The 12,117-nt window shown below is 54.5% G+C and overlaps 2 protein-coding genes across 3 annotated transcripts in view; one reads left to right on the top strand and one right to left on the bottom strand.

Moving 5' to 3' along the window:
- LOC140385826 (tRNA endonuclease ANKZF1-like) overlaps window positions 1-8,938 on the top strand; it is a 118,335-nt gene extending 109,397 nt beyond the window's left edge. For both annotated transcript variants that reach the window (XM_072468402.1, XM_072468393.1), the window contains exons 10-11: window positions 3,105-3,169; window positions 5,370-8,938. In XM_072468402.1, coding sequence (XP_072324503.1) covers window positions 3,105-3,169; window positions 5,370-5,484 — 180 coding nt within the window. In that variant the 3' untranslated portion in view covers window positions 5,485-8,938. The remainder of the gene's footprint in view (window positions 1-3,104; window positions 3,170-5,369) is intronic.
- Window positions 8,939-9,169: 231 nt separating this feature from the next.
- The window catches only part of LOC140385668 (beta-galactosidase-like), a 200,142-nt gene continuing 197,194 nt past the window's right edge, over window positions 9,170-12,117 (bottom strand). Inside the window, 4 exon segments of the mRNA XM_072468064.1 lie at window positions 9,170-10,116; window positions 10,234-10,446; window positions 10,780-10,911; window positions 11,007-11,120. Of these exon segments, the coding sequence (XP_072324165.1) occupies window positions 9,916-10,116; window positions 10,234-10,446; window positions 10,780-10,911; window positions 11,007-11,120 (660 nt within the window). The 3' untranslated portion in view covers window positions 9,170-9,915.

The raw sequence follows: 12,117 nt of genomic DNA, 5'->3' as shown, positions 1-12,117 counted from the left end.
GCTGTGATTGGGTAAGGGGCAGGATGGTGCCTGGCTGTGATTGGGTAAGGGACAGGTGGTGCCCGGCTGTGATTGGGTAAGGGGCAGGATGGTGCCCGGCTGTGATTGGGTGAGGGGCAGGATGGTGTCAGGCTGTGATTGGGTAAGGGACAGGATGGTGCCTGGCTGTGATTGGGTAAGGGACAGGTGGTGCCCGGCTGTGATTGGGTAAGGGGCAGGATGGTGCCCGGCTGTGATTGGGTGAGGGGCAGGATGGTGTCAGGCTGTGATTGGGTAAGGGACAGGATGGTGCCTGGCTGTGATTGGGTAAGGGGCAGGATGGTGTCGGGCTGTGATTGGGTATGGGGCAGGATGGTGCCCGGCTGTGATTGGGTAAGGGGCAGGATGGTGCCCGACTGTGATTGGGGAAGGATGGTGCCCGGCTGTGATTGGGTAAGGGGCAGGATGGTGTCGGGCTGTGATTGGGTAAGGGGCAGGATGGTGTTGGGCAGTGATTGGGTAAGGGGCAGGTAGTGCCCGGCTGTGATTGGGTATGGGGCAGGATGGTGCCCGGCTGTGATTGGGTAAGGGGCAGGATGGTGTCGGGCTGTGATTGGGTAAGGGGCAGGATGGTGTTGGGCTGTGATTGGGTAAGGGGCAGGATGGTGCCCGGCTGTCATTGGGTAAGGGGCAGGATGTTGTTGGGCTGTGATTGGGTAAGGGGCACGATGGTGCCCGGCTGTGATTGGGTAAGGGGCAGGATGTTGTTGGGCTGTGATTGGGTAAGGGGCAGGATGGTGTCGGGCTGTGATTGGGTAAGGGGCAGGATGGTGACCGGCTGTGATTGGGTAAGGGGCAGGATGGTGCCCGGCTGTGATTGGGTAAGGGGCAGGATGGTGTCGGGCTGTGATTGGGTAAGGTGCAGGATGGTGCCTGGCTGTGATTGGGTAAGGGGCAGGATGGTGTCGGGCTGTGATTGGGTAAGGGGCAGGTGGTGCCCAGCTCTGATTGGATAAGGGGCAGGACGGTGTCGGGCTGTGATTGGGTAAGGGGCAGGATGTGCCCGGCTGTGATTGGGTAAGGGACAGGATGGTGCCCGGCTGTGATTGGGTAAGGGGTGGGATGGTGTCGGACTGTGATTGGGTAAGGGGCAGGATGGTGTCCACCTGTGATTGGGTAAGGGGCAGGATGGTGTCCACCTGTGATTGGGTAAGGGACAGGTGGTGCCCGGCTGTGATTGGGTAAGGGGCAGGATGGTGTTGCGCTATGATTGGGTAAGGGGCAGGTGGTGCCCGGCTGTGATTGGGTAAGGGACAGGTGGTGCCCGGCTGTGATTGGGTAAGGGGCAGGATGGTGCCTGGCTGTGATTGGGTGAGGGGCAGGATGGTGTTGGGCTGTGATTGGGTAAGGGACAGTATGGTGCCCGGCTGTGATTGGGTAAGGGGCAGGATGGTGTCGGGCTGTGATTGGGTAAGGGGCAGGACGGTGCCCGACTGTGATTGGGGAAGGGGCAGGATGGTGCCCGGCTGTGATTGGGTAAGGGGCAGGTTGGTGCCCGGCTGTGATTGGGTAAGGGGCAGGATGGTGTCGGGCTGTGATTGGGTAAGGGGCAGGATGGTGCCCGGCTGTGATTGGGTAAGGGGCAGGACGGTGCCCGACTGTGATTGGGGAAGGGGCAGGATGGTGCCCGGCTGTGATTGGGTAAGGGGCAGGTTGGTGCCCGGCTGTGATTGGGTAAGGGACAGAATGGTGTCGGGCTGTGATTGGGTAAGGGGCAGGATGGTGCCCGGCTGTGATTGGGTAAGGGACAGGATGGTGCCCGGCTGTGATTGGGTAAGAGGCAGGATGGTGTCGGGCTGTGATTGGGTATGGGGCAGGATGGTGCCCGGCTGTGATTGGGTAAGGGGCAGTTAGTGCCCGGCTGCGATTGTGTATGGGGCAGGATGGTGCCCGGCTGTGATTGGGTAAGGGGCAGGATGGTGTCGGGCTGTGATTGGGTCAGGGGCAGGATGGTGCCCGGCTGTGATTGGGTAAGGGGCAGGATGGTGCCCGGCTGTGATTGGGTCAGGGGCAGGATGGTGCCCGGCTGTGATTGGGTAAGGGACAGGATGGTGCCCAGCTGTGATTGGGTCAGGGGCAGGATGGTGCCCGGCTGTGATTGGGTAAGGGGCAGGATGGTGCCCGGCTGTGATTGGGTAAGGGGCAGGATGGTGCCCAGCTGTGATTGGGTCAGGGGCAGGATGGTGCCCGGCTGTGATTGGGTAAGGGGCAGGATGGTGCCCGGCTGTGATTGGGTCAGTGGCAGGATGGTGCCCGGCTGTGATTGGGTAAGGGACAGGATGGTGCCCGGCTGTGATTGGGTAAGGGACAGGATGGTGCCCGGCTGTGATTGGGTAAGGGACGGGTTGGTGTCTGGCTGTGATTGGGTAAGGGGCAGGATGGTGCCTGGCTGTGATTGGGTAAGGGGCAGGATGGTGCCCGGCTGTGATTGGGTAAGGGACAGGATGGTTTCCGGCTGTGATTGGGTAAGGGGCAGGATGGTGCCCGGCTGTGATTGGGTAAGGGGCAGGATGGTGCCCGGCTGTGATTGGGTAAGGGGCAGGATGGTGCCCGGCTGTGATTGGGTAAGGGGCAGGATGGTGCCCGGCTGTGATTGGGTCAGGGGCAGGATGGTGCCCGGCTGTGATTGGGTAAGGGGCAGGATGGTGCCCAGCTGTGATTGGGTCAGGGGCAGGATGGTGTCTGGCTGTGATTGGGTAAGGGGCAGGATGGTGCCCGGCTGTGATTGGGTCAGGGGCAGGATGGTGCCCGGCTGTGATTGGGTCAGGGGCAGGATGGTGCCCGGCTGGGTGAGGGAGGTTATATACAAGCCACGGCTGTGATGGGGAAGGGCCCCTTTTCCGTGCTGTAAAACTATGATTTTGTGATACTTTGTCCAGAATTCTAGCTGTCCCTTTGCTAGACGAAAGCTACGTTTTCCTGAACAGCTTTAACCCACAGCAGTTAGAATCTTTGATCGAGGCCTGTACCCCAGAGAACGTGAGGTCACGGTGGGTGAGGGTTGCTGTTCTGGCAGGTTCGGGAGCGGAATGATTTGGAATCACACACTGGCCTTTTTTTTCCAGCGAGCTCTGGCTGCCGAAATGCGCTATGCCCAGCAGTTGGCCAATAACGGAACAAATAACATCAGGTAACACATACCCATGAAGTATCGAGTGAGGGAGTGCCGCACTGTCAGAGGGTCAGTACTGAGGGAGTGCTCCACTGTCAGAGGGTCAGTACTGAGGGAGTGCCGCACTGTCATAGGGTCAGTACTGAGGGAGTGCCGCACTGTCATAGGGTCAGTACTGAGGGAGTGCCGCACTGTCATAGGGTCAGTACTGAGGGAGTGCTGCACTGTCAGAGGGTCAGTACTGAGGGAGTGCCGCACTGTCAGAGGGTCAGTACTGAGGGAGTGCTGCACTGTCAGAGGGTCAGTACTGAGGGAGCGCGGCACTGTCAGAGGGTCAGTACTGAGGGATTGCCGCACTGTCAGAGGGTCAGTACTGAGGGAGCGCTGCACTGTCAGAGGGTCAGTACTGAGGGAGTGCCGCACTGTCAGAGGGTCAGTACTGAGAGAGTGCCGCACTGTCAGAGGGTCAGTACTGAGGGCGCGTTGCACTGTCAGAGGGTCAGTACTGAGGGATTGCCGCACTGTCAGAGGGTCAGTACTGAGGGAGCGCTGCACTGTCAGAGGGTCAGTACTGAGGGAGTGCTGCACTGTCAGAGGGTCAGTACTGAGAGAGTGCTGCACTGTCAGAGGGTCAGTACTGAGGGCGCGTTGCACTGTCAGAGGGTCAGTACTGAGGGAGCGCTGCACTGTCAGAGGGTCAGTACTGAGGGAGCGCTGCACTGTCAGAGGGTCAGTACTGAGGGAGTGCCGCACTGTCAGAGGGTCAGTACTGAGGGCGCGTTGCACTGTCAGAGGGTCAGTACTGAGGGAGTGCCGCAGTGTCAGAGGGTCAGTACTGAGGGAGTGCCGCACTGTCAGAGGGTCAGTACTGAGGGAGTGCCGCACTGTCAGAGGGTCAGTACTGAGGGAGTGCCGCACTGTCAGAGGGTCAGTACTGAGGGAGTGCCGCACTGTCAGAGGGTCAGGACTGAGGGAGTGCCGCACTGTCAGAGGGTCAGTACTGAGGGAGCGCTGCACTGTCAGAGGGTCAGTATTGAGGGAGTGCCGCACTGTCAGAGGGTCAGTACTGAGGGAGTGCTGCACTGTCAGAGGGTCAGTACTGAGAGAGTGCTGCACTGTCAGAGGGTCAGTACTGAGGGCGCGTTGCACTGTCAGAGGGTCAGTACTGAGGGAGCGCTGCACTGTCAGAGGGTCAGTACTGAGGGAGCGCTGCACTGTCAGAGGGTCAGTACTGAGGGAGTGCCGCACTGTCAGAGGGTCAGTACTGAGGGCGCGTTGCACTGTCAGAGGGTCAGTACTGAGGGAGTGCCGCAGTGTCAGAGGGTCAGTACTGAGGGAGTGCCGCACTGTCAGAGGGTCAGTACTGAGGGAGTGCCGCACTGTCAGAGGGTCTGTACTGAGGGAGTGCCGCACTGTCAGAGGGTCAGTACTGAGGGAGTGCCGCACTGTCAGAGGGTCAGGATTGAGGGAGTGCCACACTGTCAGAGGGTCAGTACTGAGGGAGCGCTGCACTGTCAGAGGGTCAGTATTGAGGGAGTGCCGCACTGTCAGAGGGTCAGTACTGAGGGAGTGCCGCACTGTCAGAGGGTCAGTACTGAGGGAGTGCCGCACTGTCAGAGAGTCAGTACTGAGGGAGTGCTGCACTGTCAGAGGGTCAGTACTGAGGGTGTGCCGCACTGTCAGAGAGTCAGTACTGAGGGAGTGCTGCACTGTCAGAGGGTCAGTACTGAGGGAGTGCCGCACTGTCAGAGGTTCAGTACTGAGGGAGCGCTGCACTGTCAGAGGGTCAGTACTGAGGGAGTGCCGCACTGTCAGAGGGTCAGTACTGAGGGAGTGCTGCACTGTCAGAGGGTCAGTACTGAGGGTGTGCCGCACTGTCAGAGAGTCAGTACTGAGGGAGTGCTGCACTGTCAGCGGGTCAGTACTGAGGGTGTGCCGCACTGGTGGGTGTCTATTGCTGTATATGAACGTCTTTGATTAGATGTGAGCTGAGGGCGGTGAATACAGAGGGCGGTGAATACAGAGGGCGGTGAATACAGAGGGCGGTGAATACAGAGGGCGGTGAATACAGAGGGCGGTGAATACAGAGGGCGGTGAATACAGAGGGCGGTGAATTCAGAGGGCGTGTCGGGACTGATAGTTGCACTGCGGTGGGGAGGGGCGGTGCTCTATTCCTCACTCTGGTCCTGACTCTCTTGTTGCTTCTTGCTGTCTGCAGGCGTTGCTGGCTGTGTGGAGAGTCTCTGATGGACAGAGTTCCCTTTGAGTATCTGGATTATGCCTTTTGCACCACTCGCTGTCTTCAGGAGCATAGGAAGCAGCAGAGACTGTGAGCGGATCTCTTCAAACTGATTACTGCCGAGGGACACTTGCCCCCGTACGCTGGACTCTTGACCTACAGACGCCCAAAGTGCCCGACAGCTGGAGGCAGCATGGCCCCCCCTCTCCCACGAAGAGGAGCTTCCTGCTGCAGGAATCTCTCTCTCTCACTGACACATCCTTGGTGACGGGAGCTTCCTGAGCGGCTTTCGGGAAGACCGAGTTCCACACACAACAGGAAAGGCCCCTCCCTGTGTTAACCTATCTCACCAGGTCACTTGCATCGTCACGATATTGAGGAAATGGTTCTTTGTCCACAAACTGAGTGAGAGAAACATCCATGTCGTCAAGTTCACCCCACTCCCCTCAGGCGAAACAGTCTGACCCTGTCATTGTCTCCCTCCACAGGACACTCACGTGCACTGCACCCTCGCTGCAAATATCACTGCAAATATCACTGCACCCTCGCTGCAAATATCACTGCAAATATCACTGCACCCTCACTGCAAATATCACTGCACCCTCGCTGCAAATATCACTGCACCCTCGCTGCAAATATCACTGCACCCTCGCTGCAAATATCACTGCACCCTCACTGCAAATATCACTGCACCCTCACTGCAGGTATCACTGCACCCTCACTGCAAATATCACTGCACCCTCGCTGCAAATATCACTGCACCCTCGCTGCAAATATCACTGCAAATATCACTGCACCCTCACTGCAAATATCACTGCACCCTCGCTGCAAATATCACTGCAAATATCACTGCACCCTCACTGCAAATATCACTGCACCCTCGCTGCAGGTATCACTGCACCCTCACTGCAGGTATCACTGCACCCTCGCTGCAAATATCACTGCACCCTCGCTGCAAATATCACTGCACCCTCGCTGCAGGTATCACTGCACCCTCGCTGCAGGTATCACTGCACCCTCGCTGCAAATATCACTGCACCCTCGCTGCAAATATCACTGCACCCTCGCTGCAAATATCACTGCACCCTCGCTGCAAATATCACTGCACCCTCGCTGCAAATATCACTGCACCCTCACTGCAGGTATCACTGCACCCTCCCTGCAGATATCACTGCACCCTCGCTGCAAATATCACTGCACCCTCGCTGCAAATATCACTGCACCCTCACTGCAGGTATCACTGCAAATATCACTGCACCCTCGCTGCAAATATCACTGCACCCTCACTGCAAATATCACTGCACCCTCACTGTAGGTATCACTGCAAATATCACTGCACCCTCACTGCAAATATCACTGCACCCTCACTGCAGGTATCACTGCAAATATCACTGCACCCTCACTGCAAATATCACTGCACCCTCGCTGCAAATATCACTGCACCCTCGCTGCAAATATCACTGCACCCTCGCTGCAAATATCACTGCACCCTCGCTGCAGATATCACTGCACCCTCACTGCAAATATCACTGCACCCTCGCTGCAAATATCACTGCAAATATCGCTGCACCCTCGCTGCAAAAATCACTGCACCCTCACTGCAGGTATCACTGCACCCTCACTGCAGGTATCACTGCACCCTCACTGCAAATATCACTGCACCCTCACTGCAGGTATCACTGCAAATATCACTGCACCATCGCTGCAAATATCACTGCACCCTCACTGCAGGTATCACTGCACCCTCACTGCAGATATCACTGCACCCTCGCTGCAAATATCACTGCACCCTCGCTGCAAATATCACTGCACCCTCACTGCAAATATCACTGCACCCTCGCTGCAAATATCACTGCACCCTCGCTGAAAATATCACTGCAGGTATCACTGCACCCTCACTGCAAATATCACTGCACCCTCGCTGCAGATATCACGAGCCAGTGCTTTGGCAGTCAGTTGTGAACAAGGAGCTTCTTGCCCATTCACCCCTCCTCACATTGTTGGCACTCTGTTCATGTCTATTTGCCCAGTCATGGCTATTTGCAGGAGTTTGCAGTAATTGGATATCGAGTAAAAGCTGGCAGTGCGATTGGAATGGTGTGTTTGACCCTCCTGTACATGAACATTCCACTGTCGCCAGCGATTCTGCTCCAGCTAAAAGCACATTGTCGACATGCTGATTGGATCAATCGGTCACATCTATTGAATATCGGCTGCGTTTGGCTGCTGGTGAACAAGGGTTTGGGTGAACCGCATATTCAGTCGAGTGAAAGAGGTTATCTCGCCTGATATTGCACCAGCTCACCCATTTGTCCCCTCACTCTCCTGGAACTCAGCTGGTTCATTGTACAGTTCGAGCCCCTTCACACACTGCTCCAATCCTTCATCATTCCCCACAAGTATTCTCATCACATTTACTCGCCGTGTTACTCTATCTTTCATCTCCACATCTTTGATCTACCTATCCAATCTCAGCTTGGATGTTGAATTTCTACCTCACCCACTCGGAGTAAACCCTTGAACCTCACATCTCCCTCTCGCTATCTCCAAGGCTTCTCTGCTCTCTCTCTCTCTGCCCTGTCTCTCTCTCTCTCTCTGCCCTGTCTCTCTCTCTCTGCCCTATCTCTCTGCTGTCTCTCTCTCTCTGCCCTGTCTCTCTCTCTCTACCCCGTCTCTCTCTCTCTCTCTCTCTCTGCCCTGTCTCTCTCTCTCTACCCCCTCTCTCTCTCTACCCCCTCTCTCTTTGCCCCATCTCTCTCTCTCTCTCTCTGCCCCCTCTCTCTGCTGTCTCTGTCTCTCTCTCTCTGCCCCATCTTCCTCTCTCTGCCCCAGCTCTCTCTCTGTCTCACTCCCTCTGCTGTCTCTCTCTCTCTCTCTCTGTGCCCCATCTCTCCCTCTCTCTCTGCCCCATCTTCCTCTCTCTCCCTCTGCCCGACAGTTTCTCAGCCTGTTCTATGTTAAATTCTTATTGTTTGTTTTCTTGCTGCTAATTTCATTTATTTGACTCATTTTTAACTTTAACTTTTGTCTCTAATCTGTTACAATCACAAAACTGCCCTTGCCTCTAATCCACTTGGAGATTGATGTTTTTAAACTCTATTTGACTGACTCTCTTTCAGTCTTGTGCAGTTTTCTGTCTGCGTTTCTCCCTTTCTCAGCCTGGTCCTGGCCTTTGCTGTTTCTCACTTGCCAGCTCTCGTTTCTCAGTTTAATTTAAATTTTGTTCTGTTTCTTTTCTTGGAGCACGTTCCCGGGATTGTTCCCGTTCAGTCTGTGTGTGGTCCACAGTCACTAATCTGGAGAGAGGAAATTCTCCTCCGTGTTCTTGTTTCTCCCTCCCTGTCACTAAAACACATCCTCCTGCTCATTCTCATCTGGCCGATTTCTGCCTTTCCGGCAGTGACTGGATCTCCGTGACTTCAGTTAGACTTTGGCTATAAAATGCATTGTGACAGTGACGGCCGTGAGGTCAGTTTATTGGAACGTTTGTCCATTATGCTGGTTATTTACTGAAGCTTGTACAATAAAAAGGAGATCACATGATGCTATATTTTATGATTGGTCTGTAATTATCTCAACACACTTCTGATAGGGATGGGGGTCGGTCCTGGGGAAGGGAGGAGGGTCGGTCCTAGGGAAGGGGGGGGTCGGTCCTGGGCAAGGGGAGAAGGGGGGGTTCAGTCCTGGGGAAGGGGGGGGGGGGTTCAGTCCTGGGGAAGGGGGGGGGGTGCGGTCCTGGGGAAGGGGGGGGGGTGCGGTCCTGGGGAAGCGGGGGGGGGGGGGGGGGGGGGTCGGTCCTGGGGAAAGGGGGGGGATCGGTCCTGGGCATTTTCACTGGCTCAGTTGCAGGGTTGGGATTACACCAGGACCTCCCATCCCAGCATCAGGCTTGTCCAACCTCATGCAGCAGCCAATTGCTTAGCTTGAGGACCTAAAGACAAGGAAGACCTCAGGTTCCTCCCTGATCCATGCCCATCTCAGTGGTGGCGTTTGCAGAGTTGATGGCGAGGGACTGCCCTTACTTCCTGGCGATGGAGAATCGAGGACATGTGCCTACTCCCTGCCCATGACTCATCTATGGATGCTATAGACTGGCTGAAACCGCTTGGTCGGGACTGCACTGCATCCCGAATAGAGTCAGTGGCAGGACACGTGGATATTCTCAATTTCCCCCCTGTGTAATGCTGCATCAGTAAGCGGCTTTCAAACTTTCCAAGAGTCTGGTTATAGGCGTCAGTCCCAGCCCAGCAAAATAAACCAGATTGCACAGTCGAGTCGGCACATTTGTTCTGTTCCCCCTCATCTGCTGCAGGCAATAGTGTGCAGACTTGCTGCTCCAAGCTCTCGTTCCATCATTATTGATCATCTTTCAATCGTTTCTCTGTATCTTGTGTTTAAATGTGTATGTGTGTATGTAGCACCTGTAAATATTGGCAGCAGGACACAGATTAACTGTTGCTGTACTCTGGACAGATTGTAAGCCGACATCAGCAAGATATCAATAACAACTTGCAGCTTATCTCTCTTAACCCTTCTGGGTTAGGATTGGGTGATCCAGAAATATGACAGAAGGGTTTGCAGGGTCGAGGACCCTCTCCAACTCCAGCACTGTCACATTGTTTGGGCAGTTTTCACTCAGTATGTTCTTGGGCACGTATAGCGTCTGTTGAGGTCCTCGCTCCGACCAGTAACGCCCCACATTGAAACCATTGATCCACAGCTGACCCTGAAAGATGAACAGAGAATTAGAAACCAGGCACTCACCCTGACATCCCATAATCCATCCCGTGATCACCCCGCCACTCCGTAATCACCTCGCCATCCCCCACCCAGCCACACTCACCTTGGTCCAGTCCTGCAGTCTGATATAAGTGTCCTGAGCCTTTGGTGATGTGAAGGTCCCAAAATAAAAGGTGGGTCCGTGGCCCAGTGAGTTCACTGCTTCCTGAGGGGCAGTATGCGGCCAGCCCCTCCCAATGGCATCGTCTATTGCCAAGGAGAATATGGACCAGTTGGTGAGCTCAGTGGAGACCAGTGTCAGATTCTTTATCAGGCCCTGTACGGAGAGGGAGAGTCAGTGAGTTCAACTCAAGGCTTTAAAAAGAGAGTCTCGGCCAATCTCCTGTTCCACTGTCTGGGAGAGAATGCCTTGCCTGGCAAGGCCCTGGCCCACAGAGCAGGACAAGCCGGTACAGAGTCCCCCTCTCTCACAGCAGCGGTGCCGAGCTACACCCACACGCGCAGCTAGTTTAAACAGCCATCGATTTGTGGTTAAACATACAAATTTCACTCACTGAACTGTAGCTTCCAACTCCCATCCCACCAAGCATGCTTAGAGAGCAGACAGTCAGTACCATACCACGTGTGGCTCTCACTGTCCACTTTTTACCTTGAGGTCGAACAGGCAACTTCCAAAGTTGACGCGTCCCATGTTCTCTACCACAATATCCAGCATATCCCCCTCGCTGCCGGTGATGTTTAATTCGAAGATATTGTCACGTTCCAGTAAACCCTGATACACCTGCAACACAGATAAGAAACATCATGCCCCCGATCACTGCCGAGGGATACGTGGCCTCAAGGGTTAAAGGTGACAATCCATTGTTGCTCACTCACCCCATTCACCAGGACGTACCCTCGATCATGAACTGCATTCAACGGTGACATCAAGGGAAGGGGTATCTCGATGGTCTGGGGGAGCGGAGTCCGATAAAGCATAAACCCATAGTACTGAAAGACAGATAGGCAACTGAGGGTCAGAGACAGATGGACAGACCTCACTACCTATCCCCTCAGCAGGCCAGACTCACACCAGTCTCTGTCCACAATACCCTGTGCTTTACGTTGTGTGTGTCTAGTGGAAGATGGCAGTGCTGTACATCAGCACCGCTGGCTGCACTACATCAGCATCTACCAGGCCCGGCACTCTGATAGGTCGAAGGTAATCCCCAACTTCTTCCACTGACCAAAACCCTTCTTTCCACTGAATCAATCCAGTTTACCATTTTCCCCATTGGATCCCATCAGATTTTACTTTTCTGACCAATATGCCACATGAGATCTTGGCAAAAGGGGAGGCGGTGGCATAGTGGGATTGTCACTGGCCGAGTAAACCAGAGCCCAGAGTAATGGTCCGGAGACCCTGGTTCAAATCCCCCCACTGCAGTTGGTCAAATTTCAAATCAATAAAAATCAGGCATTAAAAGTCCAATGATAACTATGAAACCATTGTTGATTCTCCTAAAATCCCATGTGTTTATGAATGTCCTTTAGGGAAGGAAATCTGCCGTCCTCATCCACAAGCCTCTTTGAATTCTTTGAGGATGTGACGAGACACATTGATGAAGGTCGGGCAGTGGATGTGGTGTATATGGATTTCAGTAAGGCATTTGATAAGGTTCCCCATGGTAGGCTCATTCAGAAAGTTAGGAGCCATAGGATACAGGGAAATTTGGCTGTCCGAAAGAAGACAGCGATTGGTAGTGGATGGAAAGTATTCCGCTTGGAGGTCGGTGTCCTGCAAGGATCTGTTCTGTGACCTCTGCTCTTTCTGGGTTTTATAAATGACTTGGATGAGGAAGTGGAAGGGTGGGTTAGTAAGTTTGCCGATGACACAAAGGTTGGTGGAGTTGTAGACAGTGTTGCAGGTTACAACAGGACATTGACAGGATGCAGAGCTGGGCTGAGAAGTGGCAGATGGAGTTCAACCTGGATAAATGTGAAGTGA

The sequence above is a fragment of the Scyliorhinus torazame genome, chromosome 2, assembly GCF_047496885.1.
Source record: "Scyliorhinus torazame isolate Kashiwa2021f chromosome 2, sScyTor2.1, whole genome shotgun sequence".
Classification (NCBI taxonomy): domain Eukaryota; kingdom Metazoa; phylum Chordata; class Chondrichthyes; order Carcharhiniformes; family Scyliorhinidae; genus Scyliorhinus; species Scyliorhinus torazame.
Note: the sequence above shows the minus strand (reverse complement) of the source record. Positions and strands in the feature narration are given on the sequence as shown.